Source organism: Mustelus asterias, chromosome 8 (assembly GCF_964213995.1).
Source record: "Mustelus asterias chromosome 8, sMusAst1.hap1.1, whole genome shotgun sequence".
NCBI lineage: Eukaryota > Metazoa > Chordata > Chondrichthyes > Carcharhiniformes > Triakidae > Mustelus > Mustelus asterias.
Window position 1 is genome coordinate 48829784 of NC_135808.1, and position 17602 is coordinate 48847385.

The 17602-nt window shown below is 47.8% G+C and overlaps 1 protein-coding gene across 1 annotated transcript in view; it reads left to right on the plus strand.

Annotated features, from left to right (window-relative positions):
* Positions 1–17602, plus strand: part of LOC144497727 (putative voltage-dependent R-type calcium channel subunit alpha-1E) — a 319684-nt gene that overhangs the window by 187607 nt on the left and 114475 nt on the right. The window contains exons 19-22 of the mRNA XM_078219167.1: positions 6553–7143; positions 9310–9617; positions 15104–15212; positions 15518–15647. Of these exons, the coding sequence (XP_078075293.1) occupies positions 6553–7143; positions 9310–9617; positions 15104–15212; positions 15518–15647 (1138 nt within the window). The remainder of the gene's footprint in view (positions 1–6552; positions 7144–9309; positions 9618–15103; positions 15213–15517; positions 15648–17602) is intronic.

Here is a 17602-nt window from a genome sequence, read left to right on the forward strand (position 1 = left end):
GTGAGGGAGAGAGACTGTTTTGTGAGAGAGAGAGAGAGAGACAGAGACAGAGACTGTGTTGTGTGAGACAGAGGAAGACTGTATTGAGAGAGGGACACTGTGTTGAGAGAGCGGGAGACTGTGTTGTGAGAGAGAGAGACTGCGCTGAGAGAGAGAGTGACTGCGTTGTGAGAGAGACTGTGTTCTGAGAGAGAGAGAGCGAGTGACTGCACTATGAGAGAGAGAGAGGAGACTGCATTGTGAGAGAGTCTGTGTTGTGAGAGAGAGGGTTACTGCTTTGTGAGAGAGGGATACTGCATTGTGAGACAGAGAGAGATTGTGTGACTGCATTGTGAGAGAGAGAGAGAGGCAGTGTGGTGAAAGAGAGGGAGAGACTGCGTTGTGAGAGAGAGAGATAGCGTTGTGTGAGAGAAAGATAGTGTTGTGAGAAAGAGAGAGGGAGAGAGACTACGTTCAGAGAGGGAGACTGAGAGAGAGCGACTGCAGCATGAGAGAGAGGAGACTGCATTGAGAGAGAGAGACTGCATTGTGAGAGAGTGTGCTGTGAGAGAGAGAGTTACTGCCTTGTAAGAGAGGGATACTGCATTGTGAGACAGAGAGAGACTGCATTATGAGAGAGAGAGATTGTGTGACTGCATTGTGAGGGAGAGAGAGAGAGAGGCAGCGTTGTGAAAGAGAGGGAGACTGCTTTGTGAGAGAGACTGTGTTGTGAGAGAGACTGCATTGTAAGAGAGAGAGAGACAGAGGGAGACTGCGTTGTGAGAGAGGGAGAGAGAGAGATTGCGTTGTGAGGGAGAGAGAAAAAGACTGTGTTGAGAGAGAGAGGTTACATTGTGAGAAAGAGAGTGAGAGAGACTTTTGTGAGAGTGAAAGAGAGACTATGTTGTGGGAGAGGGAGAGACTGCGTTGTGAAAGAGAGAGACTGCGTTGAGAGAGAAATAGCAAGAGAGAGAGAGGAGACTGTTGTGAGAGAGGGAGACTGGTGTGCGAGAAAGAGAGAGCTACTGAGAAAGAGGGAGAGAGAGAGAGACTGCATTGCGAGGGGGACAGAGAGCCTGTGTTGGGAGAGAGAGAGAAAGAAACTGCATTGTGAGAGAGACTACATTGTGAGAAAGAGAGTGAGAGACTACATTGTGAGAGTGAAAGAGACTATGTTGTGAGAGAGTGAGAGACTACATTGTGAGAGTGAAAGAGACTATGTTGTGAGAGAGGGAGAGACTGGGGTGTGAGAGAGAAAAAGACTGCATTGGGAGAGAGAAAAGGACTGCGTGTGAGAGAAACTGCGTTCTGAGCGAGAGAGAGAGATTGCGTTGTGAGAAAGAGAGGAGACTGCGTTGTGAGAGAATGAGAGACTGCATTGTGAGAGAGAGAGTGACTGTGTTGTGAGAAAGAGAGTGAGAGAGACTTGTGAGAGAGGGAGAGACTGTGTTGTGATAGAGAGAGAGGCAGCGTTGTGAAAGTGAGGCAGAGACTGCATTGTGAGAGAGAGAGAAAGACTGTTATGAGAGAGAGGAAATCTGCATTGCGAGAGGGAGAGAGAAAGACTCCGTTGTTAGAGAGACTGTGTTGTGAGAGAAAGAGACTGCATTATAAGAAAGAAAGTGAGAGAGACTTGGTTGTGAGAGGGAAGGAGAGACTGTTGTGAGAGAATGAGACTGCGTTGTGAAAGAAAGTGAAAGGGACTGCATTGTGAGAGAGAGAGACTGTGTTGTGAGGGAGAAAGAGAGAGACTGTGCTTTGAGGGAGAGAGAGAGAGAGACTGTGTTGTGAGAGAGAGAGATTGGGTTGAGTGAGACAGACAGAGAGAGTCTGCATTGCAAAAGAGAGAGTGAGTGCCTTGAAAGAGGGTGTGTGTGTCTGGAAGAGAGAAAGTGTGTGTGTGGAAGGATGAGTGTGTGGGTGTGTTTGCTTGAATATTCATATATCTTGCCAAAAACGGGCCCTCATGAGAATTCCTGAGAAACAGGAGAGTGAGAGAGAGAATAGCGCGTTCCAGATACAGGAGAGTGAGAGAGGGATGAGAGTATTCCAGATACAGGAGAGTGAGAGAGGGATAAGTGTGTTACAGATACAGGGGAGTGAGAGAGGGATTAGAGTGTTCCAGATACAGGAGAGTGAGAGAGGGATTAGTGTGTTACAGATACAGGGGAGTGAGAGAGGGATTAGAGTGTTCCAGATACAGGAGAGTGAGAGAGGGATTAGAGTGTTCCAGGTACAGGAGAGTGAGAGAGGGATTAGAGTGTTCCAGATACAGGAGAGTGAGAGAGGGATTAGAGTGTTCCAGGTACAGGAGAGTGAGAGAGGGATTAGAGTGTTCCAGATATAGGAGTGTGAGAGAGGGATTAGAGTGTTCCAGATACAGGAGAGTGAGAGAGGGATTAGAGTGTTCCAGATACAGGGGAGTGAGAGAGGGATTAGAGTGTTCCTGGTACAGGAGAGTGAGAGAGGGATTAGAGTGTTCCAGATACAGGGGAGTGAGAGAGGGATTAGAGTGTTCCAGATACAGGGGAGTGAGAGAGGGATTAGAGTGTTCCAGGTACAGGAGAGTGAGAGAGGGATTAGAGTGTTCCAAATACAGGAGAGTGAGAGAGGGATTAGAGTGTTCCAGATACAGGAGAGTGAGAGAGGGATTAGTGTGTTACAGATACAGGGGAGTGAGAGAGGGATTAGAGTGTTCCAGATATAGGAGTGTGAGAGAGGGATTAGAGTGTTCCAGATACAGGGGAGTGAGAGAGGGATTAGAGTGTTCCAGATACAGGAGAGTGAGAGAGGGAGTAGAGTGTTCCAGATACAGGGGAGTGAGAGAGGGATTAGAGTGTTCCTGGTACAGGAGAGTGAGAGAGGGATTAGAGTGTTCCAGATACAGGGGAGTGAGAGAGGGATTAGAGTGTTCCAGATACAGGGGAGTGAGAGAGGGATTAGAGTGTTCCAGATACAGGGGAGTGAGAGAGGGATTAGAGTGTTCCAGATACAGGGGGGTGAGAGAGGGATTAGAGTGTTCCAGGTACAGGAGAGTGAGAGAGGGATTAGAGTGTTCCAGATACAGGAGAGTGAGAGAGGGATTAGAGTGTTCCTGATATAGGAGAGTGAGAGAGGGATTAGTGTGTTACAGATACAGGGGAGTGAGAGAGGGATTAGAGTGTTCCAGATACAGGAGAGTGAGAGAGGGATTAGAGTGTTCCAGATACAGGAGAGTGAGAGAGGGATTAGAGTGTTCCAGGTACAGGAGTGTGAGAGAGGGATTAGAGTGTTCCAGATATAGGAGAGTGAGAGAGGGATTACAATGTTCCAGATACAGGAAAGTGTGAGAGGGATTAGAGTGTTCCACATATACGAGAGTGAGGAGGATTAGAGTATTCCAGGTACAGGGGTGTGAGAGAGGGATGAGCGTGTTCCACATAAAGGGGAGTGAGAGAGGAATTAGAGTGTACTAGATACAGGAGAGTGAGAGAGGGATTAGAGTCTCCCAGATACAGGGGAGTGAGAGAAGGATTAGAGTCTCCCAGATACAGGGGAATGAGAGAGGGATTAGAGACTCCCAGATACAGGGGAGTGAGAGAGGGATTAGAGTATTCCAGATACAGGAGACTGAGAGAGGGATTGGAGTGTTCCAGATACAGGAGAGTGAGAGATGGATTAGAGTGTACTAGATACAGGAGAGTGAGAGAGGGATTAGAGACTCCCAGATACAGGGGAGTGAGAGAGGGATTAGAGTATTCCAGATACAGGAGACTGAGAGAGGGATTGGAGTGTTCCAGATACAGGAGAGTGAGGAAAGGATGAGAATGTTTCAAATACAGGAGAGTGAGAAATGGATTAGAGTGTTCCAGATACAAGAGTGAGAGAGGGATTAGAGTGTCCCAGATACAGGAGAGTGAGAGAGGGATTAGAGTGTCCCAGATACAGGAAAGTGAGAGATAGATTAGAGTGTTCCAGATACAGGAGAGTGAGAGAGGGATTAGAGTCTCCCAGATACAGGAGAGTGAGAGATAGATTAGAGTGTTCCAGATACGAGAGTGATTAGAGAGTCCCAGATACAGGAGAGTGAGAGATAGATTAGAGTGTTCCAGATACGAGAGTGAGAGAGGGATTAGAGTGTCCCAGATACAGGAGAGTGAGAGAGGGATTAGAGTGTCCCAGATACAGGAAAGTGAGAGATAGATTAGAGTGTTCCAGATACGAGAGTGAGAGAGGGATTAGAGTGTCCCAGATACAGGAGAGTGAGAGATAGATTAGAGTGTTCCAGATACGAGAGTGAGAGAGGGATTAGAGTGTCCCAGATACAGGAAAGTGAGAGAGGGTTTAGAGTGTTCCAGATACAGGAGACTGAGAGAGGGATTGGAGTGTTCCAGATACAGGAGAGTGAGGAAAGGATGAGAATGTTTCAAATACAGGAGAGTGAGAGATGGATTAGAGTGTTCCAGATACGAGAGTGAGAGAGGGATTAGAGTGTCCCAGATACAGGAGAGTGAGAGAGGGATTAGAGTGTCCCAGGTATAGGAGAGTGAGAGAAGGATAAGAGTGTTCCATGTACAGGAGTGTGAGAGATAGAACATAGAAAAAATACAGCACAAACAGGCCCTTCAGCCCACAAGTTGCACTGGTCATGTCCCTACCTACCTAGGCTTATATACAGGCTTACCTATAACCCTCAATCCTATTAAGTCCCACGTACTCAAGCAGAAGTCTCTTAAAAGACCCTATCGAGTTTGCCTCCACCACCATTGACGGCAGCCGATTCCACTCACCCACCACCCTCTGAGTGAAAAACTTACCCCTGACATCTCCTCTGTACCTACTCCCCAGCACCTTAAACCTGTGTCCTCTCGTAGCAGCCATTTCAGCCCTGGGAAAAAGCCTCCGAGAATCCACCCGATCTATACCTCTCAACATCTTGTACACCTCTATCAGGTCACCTCTGTTGGATTAGAGTGTTCCAGATACAGGAGAGTGAGAGAGGGATCAGAGTGTTCCAGGTACAGGAGAGTATGAGAGAGATTAGAGTGTTCTCGATACTGGAGCGTGCAAGAGAGATTAGAGTGTTCCAGGTACAGGAGAATGAGAGATGGAATAGAGTTTTCCAGGTACAGGAGTGTAGAGGGAGAGACTAGGGTGTTCCAGGTACGGGGGAGTGGGAGAACGATCATATGCAAAGTGAGATTAATACTGGCGTACTGATTATACGGCAGGTCAATGTTAGGCACCCGTTCATTTGTTAAATCAGCTCAATGCTGAATGCAATTCAGCGTCAGGCTGTCTCTGTGCTGGTCTCAGTGAGGATGTGAAGTCTCCCGGCCTTTTTTTTTGGTAAATGTCCTTTCTAATGATTACAATATTCATACTGTGGAACTCTTACATCCCAGTCTCTGTGCAGTGTAGTCCAATGCAATGTGAAAATGGGGTCACAGAGAAACAAAGTGATTCGATGGAGGATTGGTGATGATGAACTGAATGGACTGATGCTGACTTTGGAGAAAAGAGCTGTCATGAAAGTCATTAGCGAAACAAGAAACGTTTCCTGAGATGTGTTGCTGAATATCAGATTTGCTCTGTCTCAGATGTAACAGTAATTGTCTCCGACTGCCAGTGATCCTTGTAATCTGTTCCTGTCATGTCACTCTGGTCTGTTATGTTGTGCCTTGTTCTATTTCAGTGCGGAGGGAAGTGGCAGGTTACAGAGGGACATAGATAAGCTGCAGAGCTGGGCTGAGAGGTGGCAAATGGAGTTTAATGCGGAAAAGTGTGAGGTGATTCACTTTGGAAGGAGTAACAGGAATACAGAGTACTGGGCTAATGGTAAGATACTTGGTAGTGTGGATGAACAGAGGGATCTGGGTGTCCATGTGCATAGATCCCTGAAAGTTGGCACCCAGGTTGATAGGGTTGTTAAGAAGGCATACGGTGTGTTAGCTTTTATTGGTAGAGGGATTGAGTTTTGGAGCCATGAGGTCATGCTGCAACTGTACAAAACTCTGGTGCGGCCACACTTGGAGTATTGCGTACAGTTCTGGTCGCCGCATTATAGAAAAGATGTGGAAGCATTGGAAAGGGTGCAGAGGAGATTTACCAGGATGTTGCCTGGTATGGTGGGAAGGTCTTATGAGGGAAGGCTGAGGGACTTGAGGTTGTTTTCGATAGAGAGAAGGAAGGTTAAGAGGTGACTTAATAGAGGCATACAAGATGATCAGAGGATTAGATGGGGTGGATAGTGAGAGCCTTTTTCCTCGGATGGTGATGGCTAACACGAGGGGACATAGCTTTAAATTGAGGGGTGAGAGATATAGGACAGATGTTAGAAGTAGGTTCTTTACTCAGAGAGTAGTAAGGGCGTGGAATGCCCTGCCTGCAGCAGTAGTGGACTCGTCAACATTAAGAGCATTCAAATGGTTATTGGATAAACATATGGATGGTATTGGAATAGTGTAGATTAGAGGGGCTTTAGATTGGTTTCACTGGTCGGCGCAACATCGAGGGCCGAAGGGCCTGTACTGCGCTGTAATGTTCTATGTTCTATTTCTGTATTCTTATGTTCTGGTCTCCATTTGAATACAGGAGGGAGTTCAGGCGGCACAAACACATGTCAATCTGGGAGGCCAGAACCAGCCAGCTGAGGAGACGCATGCAGATGAGCAGCCGTGAGGCTTTATTCGCTGAGGCTTTGCAAGGACTGGAGGGCAGCAGGTATCGGAGACATCGCTCCCGGATCTTTGAAGGTGAGAGTCTCCGGCGGCTGGGGGAGCAGGCTAAGGAAGCTGGAGAGGGAGAAGGCAGCAAACGAGAAGGATTCAAGACTCAGTCACTCCGGAACAATTGGCAGCCCACGGGAGAGAACAAGGAAGGCTCCTCGCCCAAAGTGAATGGGGATCAGGACTGCAGGCCCAGCCGGACGTACGGCCGGAATGCCCAGGCTGGAGAAAGTTTGAGGCTGGATGAACCCTTGCGGGTCAAAAGGAGGTACAGGTCTCTCTACAAGGAAGCAAGGTTGGGGCTGGAGGAGCGGGACGAGACCAACCTCAGCCACGGGGCAGGGGAGAGCAAAGAGGTGCTGCCCAAGGAGCAGTTGAAGGGCCTTCCAAGCCCCGAGGAGAAGGACACCCGGGAACAGACAAAGACACTCTCGTGGAGAAGCAAGCCACACACAAGGTCAGTAGCTCTTGATATTGCATGCTTTGCTTGGACCATATTTAAGGGGTTCTCCATGTCCAAATGTTATGCTTCAGCATGAGTCAATAGACAATAAGGGCAGTGAAAGTACCCGCATGTTGTATTTCAGAAGCCACTCTACCCCGAGTGTGGTCTTGATGGAACCACTCTATCTGGGTGCATTGGAACCCTCTGGTTGTTCCTTTTCCTTCCAGGTTCCCCGGCAGAGTGTCGGGAGTTTAATTCTGGGAGACTCCAGGACAAGCGTGGGAGGGCTGGCAAACACTATTTTAAAAGTTTGTATCATGGTGGACCTTTCCTCACTGTATTTTAACAGCTTCGCCTCCCACTAGTGGAGTTTGAACAGCTTCTTATGTGTAAACATCAGACTTGTCAATCCTCCAGAATTGTCTTTGGCGTCACTTTGAATTAATGAAAAATCTCCAGGACTCTGCTGTGCGGGAAAACCAGGAGAAAATTCATAGTGACATTCAAAAGTTGTGGAAATTTGGAGAGGCGCAGTGACACAGTGGTTAGTACTGCTGCTTCACAGTGCCAGGGACCCAGGTTTGATTCCAGTCTCGGGTGACTGTCTGTGTGGAGTTTGCATGTTCTCTCCATGTCTGCGTGGGTTTCCTCCAGGTGCTCCGGTTTCCTCCCACAGTCCAGAGGTGTGCGGGTTAGGAGAATTGGCTGTGCTAAATTGTCCCTCAGTGTCCAAAGATGTGTAGATTGAGCATTAGTGAGGTAAATATGTGGTATTATGTGAATAGGGCCTGGGTAAGATGATCTGTCAGAGAGTCAGTGTAGACTTGATGGGCCAAATGGTCTCCTTCTGCACTGAAGGGATTCTGTAATTCGATGAAATAAAGTCTGTTTGGTAGCCTAGAATTATTCACTTAAGGGAATTAGTGGGAGTTGCAGGGTAATGGCAAAGAAGGACATGTCAGGCAACTAATGGTGGTGGCGTAGAGGCCAGGTGGCCAGAGGCAGGCTGTCAGGTGATGACACCTCCAGGAATATATCCAATCAGAGTTTGCGATCTTTGATAACCTGGCTGGGTAAAACTCCAGAGAAATATTGGCTTGTGATAGCCAAGCCTAGTTTGCAGCAGCTCCCACTCCCAGTAACTGTGATGAGATTGTCTAAAGTCACCCATATCTCAATGCTCCCTGTTCAATTCCTGATGGAGAAGAGACATGATACTTGTGAACTCGTGTCACAGTCTCAGAGATGGATCAAACTGCTACCACTGCTCATTCCCAGGGTTCCTCCAATTCTGACTTCTTACACGTCTCTACCATTTCCTCCGCCTCCCATTGGTGGCTGTGCCTTCGACAACCAAGGTGCGAAGCTCTGGAGATCCCTCTCTGAATCTCTCCACCTCTTTTCCTTTAAGGCACTTCTTAGAACTTGACACTTTGACCAAGCTTTTGGTCATCTCACCTAATAGCTCCTTCTTTGAACTTGGTTTCAGTTTTCCTCTGATAATGGTCCTGTGAACAGCGCTGGGATATTTTACAATGTTAAAGGCTCTGTGTTGTTCCCTCTGTAGCTGGCCAGTTAGGGCTGAATACCGAGAGAGGGTGCATTTCCCAGCAGAAGGATTGTTCACAATGAACAAGTGGGTGCACGCTCATCCAGAAGATGTGACCTTTTGGGTTTTCCTGACCTTGACCCTCACACCAAGCAGAAAGGTCGGGGGGGTGGGGGGGCGGTGGTGCAGACTGGATGAATCTGCAATTCACCCTGTTTAACAATTCCCTACAATTCTCAGGGTCAGAGTTGGGTGGAGATTGACCAACCCCCACACTGGGCCATCTGGAGATATACTAGTAAGGGGGAGGGGTTCCACCTCCTAGCCCTATCATTGCTCGGCACCCAAGCCCAGGGACCCCATGAGAAGGTGTCCATGAGGCCTGAATTGGGATTCAGTCAGTAACCAGAAGGTGCCAGCATCTCCAGGCTTCTGAGTAAAATCCGTCTCTGCATGTGCTTGATGCTCCCTTTGATGTCCAGTGTTGTCAGACTGGGAATCAATGTAGGTCAAAGACCAGGGGTGACAGCTGATGGTTTCAGGAGATAGGAGGGGAAGAGGGATGGGGACAAAGAATGGGGGCTGGCAGAACTCAGCTTGGCTCATGCTTCTCAAATGTCTCCATACAGCAGCCTGAATCAAAAGCTGGGCACCGACATGACCCTTCCCATCGTGCAAGTGGAGACAGTATGCCCCAAGGGTACAGAGAATGAAAATGTGGACGCTGCGAAAAACAGCAAGCTTGACAAGCAACAGATTAATGAGCAAACCAGCCTGTTAAACCTGCAGCTGGATCTAAAAAACACGCCAGCTTCACCAGGGCTGGCTGAGCTGGCAAGTTCCAGGAACTCAGAGCAGGACAAGTGTCGGGACCATACTGAGATTGATATGGATTGCGAAAACACCGAGACCCCCATGGATTCTCTTGTTGCACCAGGTAGGAGAAACCTTTCTGTTTTCACGGGTGGGGTTGGAAAGACAAGAGCATGTTGGACCTGGCACACCCCCCACTCCCCCATGAAGCTCACTGGGGCTCAGCAGTCAAAGTGAAAGATTCTTGGTGCAGTGAGAGTGATCTCAGGCCAGCTTTCATCTCACTGGACAAAGAGTGAGAGTCATCAGAGCCTGAATTTTAACTAGTACCTCAAAACACTGGCTCCTCAGTGACTGTTACCCAAGTGTAGTAGGGGCCTTAATGTAGATTAGGTTTATATCTCGGCTTGTGGTTGGAAGCTTCCTCTATCTGCACCCATACAGAACCTCAGTTGGGACCTTCTCCATTTAGTCAGCAATGGGGGAAGTCCACATCACCAGGTTGCCCATAATTGGTACCAATTGACAGTGGCACCCAGCCTGGCATGGGCAAAGTAGCATTGGTGTGGATGTTCTGGTTGGCTTCTTACACATAGGGAAAGGGTAGCCTCTGCTGGATATAGGAACACAACTTGTATGTGCATTGCAAAAGAATATTATGACAATTTTGTACTCTGTAGTAACAAAGTCATGGGGGACAATGTAAAGGAGGTCTCAGACTGTACCTAACCCATGCTCGAACTGAAATAAATATAGAAAATGCTGGAAATAATCAGTAGTTGCTAGGTTTTGATAAAGGGTCACAGTAGTTAACTTGGTTTCTCTCTCCACAGATGCTGCCAGGCATTCTGCATTTATCCAGCATTTTCTGTTTTTATTTCAGATTATTTTGCTTTCGTATCTGTGCTGTACCTGTCCTGGAAGTGTTTGATGGGACAGTGTAGAGTGAGCTTTACTCTGTATCTAACCCCGTGCTGTACCTGTCCTGGGAGTGTTTGATGAGGGTAGTGTAGAGGGAGCTTTACTCTGTATCTAACCCTGTGCCATACCTGATCTGGAAGTGTTTGGTGGGACAGTGTAGAGTGAGCTTTACTCTGTATCTAACTAGCCCTGTGCTGTACCTGTCCTGGGAGTGTTTGCTGGAGGCAGTGTAGAGAGAGCTTTACTCTGTATCTAACCCTGTGCTGTACCTGTCCTGGGAGTGTTTGATGGGGACAGTGTAGAGGGAGCTTTACTCTGTATCTAACCCTGTGCTGTACCTGTCCTGGGAATGTTTGATGGGGACAGTGTAGAGGGAGCTTTACTCTGTATCTAACCCTGTGCTGTACCTGTCCTGGGAGTGTTTGATGGAGACAGTGTAGAGGGAGCTTTACTGTGTATCTAACCCTGTGCTATACCTGTCCTGGGAATGTTTGATGGGGACAGTGTAGAGGGAGCTTTACTCTGTACCTAACCCCGTGCTGTACCTGTCCTGGGAATGTTTGATGGGGACAGTGTAGAGGGAGCTTTACTCTGTACCTAACCCCGTGCTGTACCTGTCCTGGGAATGTTTGATGGGGACAGTGTAGAATGGTTAGCCTGCATCTTGCATTATTAACGATACAGAACATTTTTGAGTTGAAACCGATTTGCACTGAGCAGACAGTTTGGCTGCAGTGATATCATAAGTTCTAAGACAAATGTTGTTAATGATTTTTGTCATCATAAATGGCTATCTATTATTTAATTTTGAAAAATGAGCGTGAGAGCAAAATACTGCGGATGCTGGAAATCTGAAATAAAAACAGAAAATGCTGGATAACCTCAGCAGACCTGGCAGTATCTATGGAGAGAGAGAAGCAGAGTTAATGTTTCCGGCTGGTTACTTCTTGTCAGAATGTTTGATCCAATATATTTCTGTGAGGCAGAAGTATCTGGCACTTCAAAAGTACGCTGGAGAATCCCTCTCGTAAATAACAAAGATTATGCGGCAATTCCCTACCCATCCTGGATGCTCCAGCACCCCCACCCTGTGCGGTCTGGCACCCCAACCCCAGCCCAACCCCTATCCCCCATCCGCTTCAACCCACCCCCAACTCCCACAATGCCCTACTACCGCTGTCCAAACTGAGCCCCAATAACCACAATGTTTGATTCCCCTGCCAATGTGCATTCCCTTGCACACCCCTGCTGATGTCCAACACCAGCCACGCCCAAATCCCATCCACCTACACTGGACACTCACCTTCTCCTTAGCCTGTTATTTTCAATGGGACCTTTAAATTCACCTGCTTTACAGCAACGAGTGGTGTGAGGTGAGTGCCATTCTTTGCTCCACTCCATTTGGACGATGACACTGGGACTGAGGGACCTGCTGCATTTCCTGGATCCTGTCCAGCCTGAGTGAGTAATCTTGCATGAGACAGGCACCTCAGGAATTTAGCGCAAGTAGGAACAGAGTGACAATCTGGTGAAGGTCCTCATTGTGAGGAAGTTATGGCCCCTTAACTTGATTTCTGTCTCAATGGATGGAATGTTTTAGTGGTCTCACTGTAGTTTTCAGTGCCTCACTGCATGATTCTCAGTATCTCACTGTGTAATTCTCAGTGTCTCACTGTGCAATTCTCAGTGCCACACTGCGTGGTTCTCAGTGTCACACTGCGTGGTTCTCAGTGTCACAGTGCGTGGTTCTCAGTGTCTCACTGTGTGGTTCTCAGTGTCTCACTGCGTGGTTCTCAGTGTCACACTGTGTGGTTCTCAGTGTCACACTGCGTGGTTCTCAGTGTCACACTGCGTGGTTCTCAGTGTCACAGTGCGTGGTTCTCAGTGTCTCACTGTGTGGTTCTCAGTGTCTCACTGCGTGGTTCTCAGTGTCTCACTGTGTGATTCTCAGTGTCACAGTGCGTGGTTCTCAGTGTCTCACTGTGTGGTTCTCAGTGTCTCACTGCGTAGTTCTCATTCTCTCACTGTGTGGTTCTCAGTGTCACACTGCGTGGTTCTCAGTGTCTCACTGTGTGGTTCTCATTCTCTCACTGCGTGGTTCTCAGTGTCTCACTGTGCGATTCTCAGTGTCACACTACGTGGTTCTCAGTGTCACAGTGCGTGGTTCTCAGTGTCTCACTGCGTAGTTCTCATTCTCTCACTGCGTGGTTCTCAGTGTCACAGTGCGTGGTTCTCAGTGTCACACCACGTAGTTCTCAGTGTCACAGTGCGTGGTTCTCAGTGTCTCACTGTGCGATTCTCAGTGTCACACTGTGCGATTCTCAGTGTCACAGTGCGTGGTTCTCAGTGTCTCACTGCGTGGTTCTCAGTGTCTCACTGCATGGTTCTCAGTGTCTCACTGCGTGGTTCTCAGTGTCTCACTGCATGGTTCTCAGTGTCTCACTACATGGTTCTCAGTGTCTCACTGCGTGGTTCGCAGTGTCTCACTGCATGGTTCTCAGTGTCTCACTGCATGGTTCTCAGTGTCTCACTGCATGGTTCTCAGTGTCTCACTGCATGGTTCTCAGTGTCTCACTGCGTGGTTCTCAGTGTCTACTGCGTAGTTTTCATTCACGCTGAATGGTTCTCATTCTCTCACTGCAAAGTTTCACATTGTCTCACTGCACGGTTCTCTGTCTCACTGCGCAGTTCTCAGTGTCTCACTGCGCAGTTCTCGCTCACTGCATGGCTCTCAGTGTCTCACTGCAAAGTTCTCAGTGTCTCACTGTATGGTTCTCAGTGTCTCACCATGTGGTTCTCAGTGTCTGCACGGTTCTCATTCTCTCGCTGCATGGTTCTCAGTGACTCACTGCGTGTTTCTCAGTGTCTCACTGCGTGGTTCTCAGTGTCTCGCTGCGTGGTTCTCAGTGTCTCACTGCGTAGCTCTCATTAACTGCATGGTTCTCAGTGTCTCACTGCGTGGTTCTCAGTGTCTCACTGCGTAGTTCTCAGTGTCTCGCTGCGTGGTTCTCAGTGTCTCACTGCGTGGTTCTCAGTGTCTCACTGCGTAGCTCTCATTAACTGCGTGGTTCTCAGTGTCTCACTTCGTGGTTCTCAGTGTCTCGCTGCGTGGTTCTCAGTGTCTCACTGCGTGGTTCTCAGTGTCTTACTGCGTAGCTCTCATTAACTGCGTGGTTCTCAGTGTCTCACTTCGTGGTTCTCAGTGTCTCACTTCGTGGTTCTCAGTGTCTCGCTGCGTGGTTCTCAGTGTCTCACTGCGTGGTTCTCAGTGTCTCACTGCATAGTTCTCACTCACTGTGTGATTCTCAGTGTCTCACAATGCAGTTCTCAGTATCTCACTGCGTCTTTCTTAGTGTCTCACTGCGTGGTTCTCAGTGTCTTACTGCATAGTTCTCACTCACAGCGTGGTTCTCAGTGTCTCACTGTGTGGTTCTCAGTGTCTCACTGCGTGGTTCTCAGTGTCTTACTGCATAGTTCTCACTCACTGCGTGGTTCTCAGTGTCTCACTGCATGGTTCTTAGTGTCTCACTGCATGGTTCTCACTTTCTCACTGCGTGGTTCTCACTTTCTCACTACGTGGTTCTCAGTGTCTCACTGCATGGTTCTCAGTGTCTCACTGCATGGTTCTTAGTGTCTCACGGCGTGGTTCTCACTTTCTCACTGCGTGGTTCTCACTTTCTCACTACGTGGTTCTCAGTGTCTCACTGCATGGTTCTCAGTGTCTCACTGCATGGTTCTCAGTGTCTCACTGCGTCGCTCTCATTCTCTCACTGCGTGGTTCTCAGTGTCTTACTGCATAGTTCTCACTCACTGCGTGGTTCTCAGTGTCTCACTGCATGGTTCTTAGTGTCTCACGGCGTGGTTCTCACTTTCTCACTGCGTGGTTCTCACTTTCTCACTACGTGGTTCTCAGTGTCTCACTGCATGGTTCTCAGTGTCTCACTGCATGGTTCTCAGTGTCTCACTGTGTGTTTTTCAGTTTCTAACTGTGTGAATCTCAGTGTCTCACTGCGTAGTCCTCATTAACAGTGTGTCACTACGTGTTTCTCAGTGTCTCACTGTTTGGTTCTCAGTGTCTCACTGTGTTTCTCAGTGTCTCGCTGCGTAGTTCTCATTGACTGCATGGTTCTCAGTGTCTCACTGCGTGATTCTCAGTGTCTCACTGTGTGGTTCTCAGTGTCTCACTGCATGGTCCTCAGTGTCTCACCATGTGGTTCTCAGTGTCTCACTGTGTGGTTCTCATTCCCTCGCTGCATGGTTCTCAGTGACTCACTGTGAGGATCTCAGTGTCTTACTGTGTGGTTGTCAGTGTCTCACTGTGTGGTTCTCAGTGTCTCACTGCGTAATTCACATTCTCTCACTGCGTAGTTCTCATTCTCTCATTGCCTGGTTCTCAGTGTCTTGCTGCCTGGTTCTCAGTGTCTCACTATAGTTCTCAGTGTCTCGCTGCATAGTTCTCAGTGTCCTCAGTGTCTCAATGTGAGTCTGTGCCTCACTGTGCAGTTCTCTCTCCTGAAGGTGCTGACTGTCACTAGGGTACAGTTCTATAGACCCTACTCCTGTTCCACAGGGAATCCTGACCAACTTCCCCTCTCGATCCCAAATGAGTTCCATGGAGAGCAGGGATGGAAGCTATTTCCGGAGCCAAGCCCAATTGGTTCCTTAATAATTTGTTTCTTTTTCTTCCAGAAAACAACGTGAGTAAGTGCAGCAGCAACAGCTCTGTAAAGGATGAGGAGAAAAAGTCCAGGGCGATTATACCCTACAGCTCCATGTTCCTTTTCAGCACCACCAATCCGTAAGTCTTGTCAGTTGCTGTTAAGTTGCCCCAGCTCCTGAATGGCCTTAAATGTCCTACCTTCTATCCCTCTAAGTCATTAATATAGATTGTAAATAGGGCACCCTGCAGACAATTTTCAACAAACATGAATCAGGAAGGGGAGGCTGGAGCCACCCACTGAATTTAAATCCCAAAGACCAGCCTGGTGGGTTTCAGTTGGGTTTATAATGGGGTGAGCAGACCAGGGCATCAGTTGTGGGAGGGAAGCTATTTCAATATGTGGGATTTCAGCAGTAACTGTTCCTTCCTATTTGACCTGGCAGGCTGCGCAGGGTATGTCACTTCATCGTCAACCTACGTTACTTTGAGATGTGCATTCTACTGGTGATCGCAGCCAGCAGTGTTGCTCTGGCGGCAGAGGACCCCATCAACAAAGACTCCGAGAGGAATCAGGTAAGGCTGAGCAGGCAGGCAGGCTGAGCAGGGTAAATATGAAGGGTTATGGGAATAAGGCCTGGGTGGGATTGTGGTCGGTGCAGACTCGATGGGCCAAATGGAGGCCTCCTGCACTGTAGGGATTCTATGTCCACAACACCCTGGCCATCACCTCTGGGACTGTCCAGAATTGGCCTGGGGTCCCTTCAGCAGTTAATGACAAATCTCCAGGATACTGCTTCTATTACTATCTATGCAGCAAACATATACTATCGTGAAGAACAATTGCTCGCACAGAGTGTGTAACATTAATGCAACAGAATATATTCCTCCCGTAAGAGGGGGATTGGGTGCTGATGTGTCAGCCGCAGAATAATTCAGGCTCAGGTACCTGGCTAAGCTATGGCTCCTTTAAGAACCTCCCCCTAGCCTGACCCATGTATCATGTTTCAATCAAAGTCTGAGAAAAAGAAAACAAATACTCACCAGAATGCCATTCTTTGGACGAATAGACCCATTTGAGATATTGCCAAACCCTGAGTAATGGACAGTTACAAAATGCGTGAGCAGTGAAAAGAACACGACAAGATCCCCTGGGTCAGAATCAGGGGAAATGGGAGCGAAATACGAGAAAAGTACCTGTACTTGCATTGTAGACCAAGTGGCAGTCTGGGAGGCTCAGTGCATTAAAGAAATTGAAAGACGGACACAAAAAGCACCTGTAAAATTGGCCAAGAGACAATTGGTTTAAAAAAGAAACTTACAGAGAAAGTGAGCCACAGAGCAAGAGACGTGGCTTCGGGAACTTGGATAAAAGGCAAAACATTGCTGCAGTTAAAGAAAGTTCAAAAGCTTAAAAAGCAGCTGGCATTATTGGAAAGCAGTGCTGCAGCTTTAAGAGTAAACAAACTCGAAGCAGCTCGAAACACTCTGTACCTGCATTGATACAAAATACATCTGCAAAGGGAAGCCGGCTGTATCTCAGCAACTACAGCCTGTGTGGCGGGAAAAAAACATTACTACATAGGGGAGATGTTAGGGGGAAGTTTTTCAGACAGAGGGTGGTGGGCGAGTGGAATCGGCTGCCGTCAGTGGTGGTGGAGGCAAACTCAATGGGGACTTTTAAGAGACTCCTGGATGAGTACATGGGACTTAATAGGATGGAGGGTTATAGGTAGGCCTAAAAGGTAGGGAGGGATATGTTCGGCACAACTTGTGGGGCCAAAGGGCCTGTTTTGTGCTGTAGTTTTTCTATGTTTCTATAGTCTTCAAGTGGCAAGCACAAGAGAACAGTTACGGACAGGGAAATTAGAGAAAGACCTCAGAGAGAGGGCAACTCTCAAAAAAGACTTCAGAGAGGAGGCAATAAAAGCCTCAATGGAATGGCAACATAGAGCTTAGAAACGGAGCAATCGAAGACCCCAGAAAGAGGGCAAAAGACCCTCAGATTGGAGACAAAAGAAGACCCCCACAGGAGGGCAACAAAATTCACCAATGACAGGGAACAAATGACCCACAGTAGAAAGGTATCCAATGACCAAATGAAGGACAATGAGGGAGTTACAGAATGGAAACGAGAGAACACTTCATCGAAGACAGACCCGACTGACAGTGAAGCCAGAAGAGTTTAGTGAAGTTAAGACAAGTGGAAATGAAGGTTCCATTATGAAATGTATTCATCCAGTAAGAGCATGAAGGATTCCTCTCGGAAGAGATGTAGAAATTAAATACTGCAAAAGAATCTAGGAACTACTTAGCATAAAGAGGAATCAGCAAAAAGAATTAAAGTTCTAGAGAAGACATGAAAACAAAAAGGTGAAATGATTCGGAGCAAACTTGGAGAAAAAATAAGTTGCAGAAATTGACAAAATGAAGTTAATGAGGCAATGGAGAATAAATAAGCTGAACTGCGTGATAAAGAAACTAGAAAATAAGAACAAGTCGAGTGAAGAATTGAATTAGGGGAATAAGAA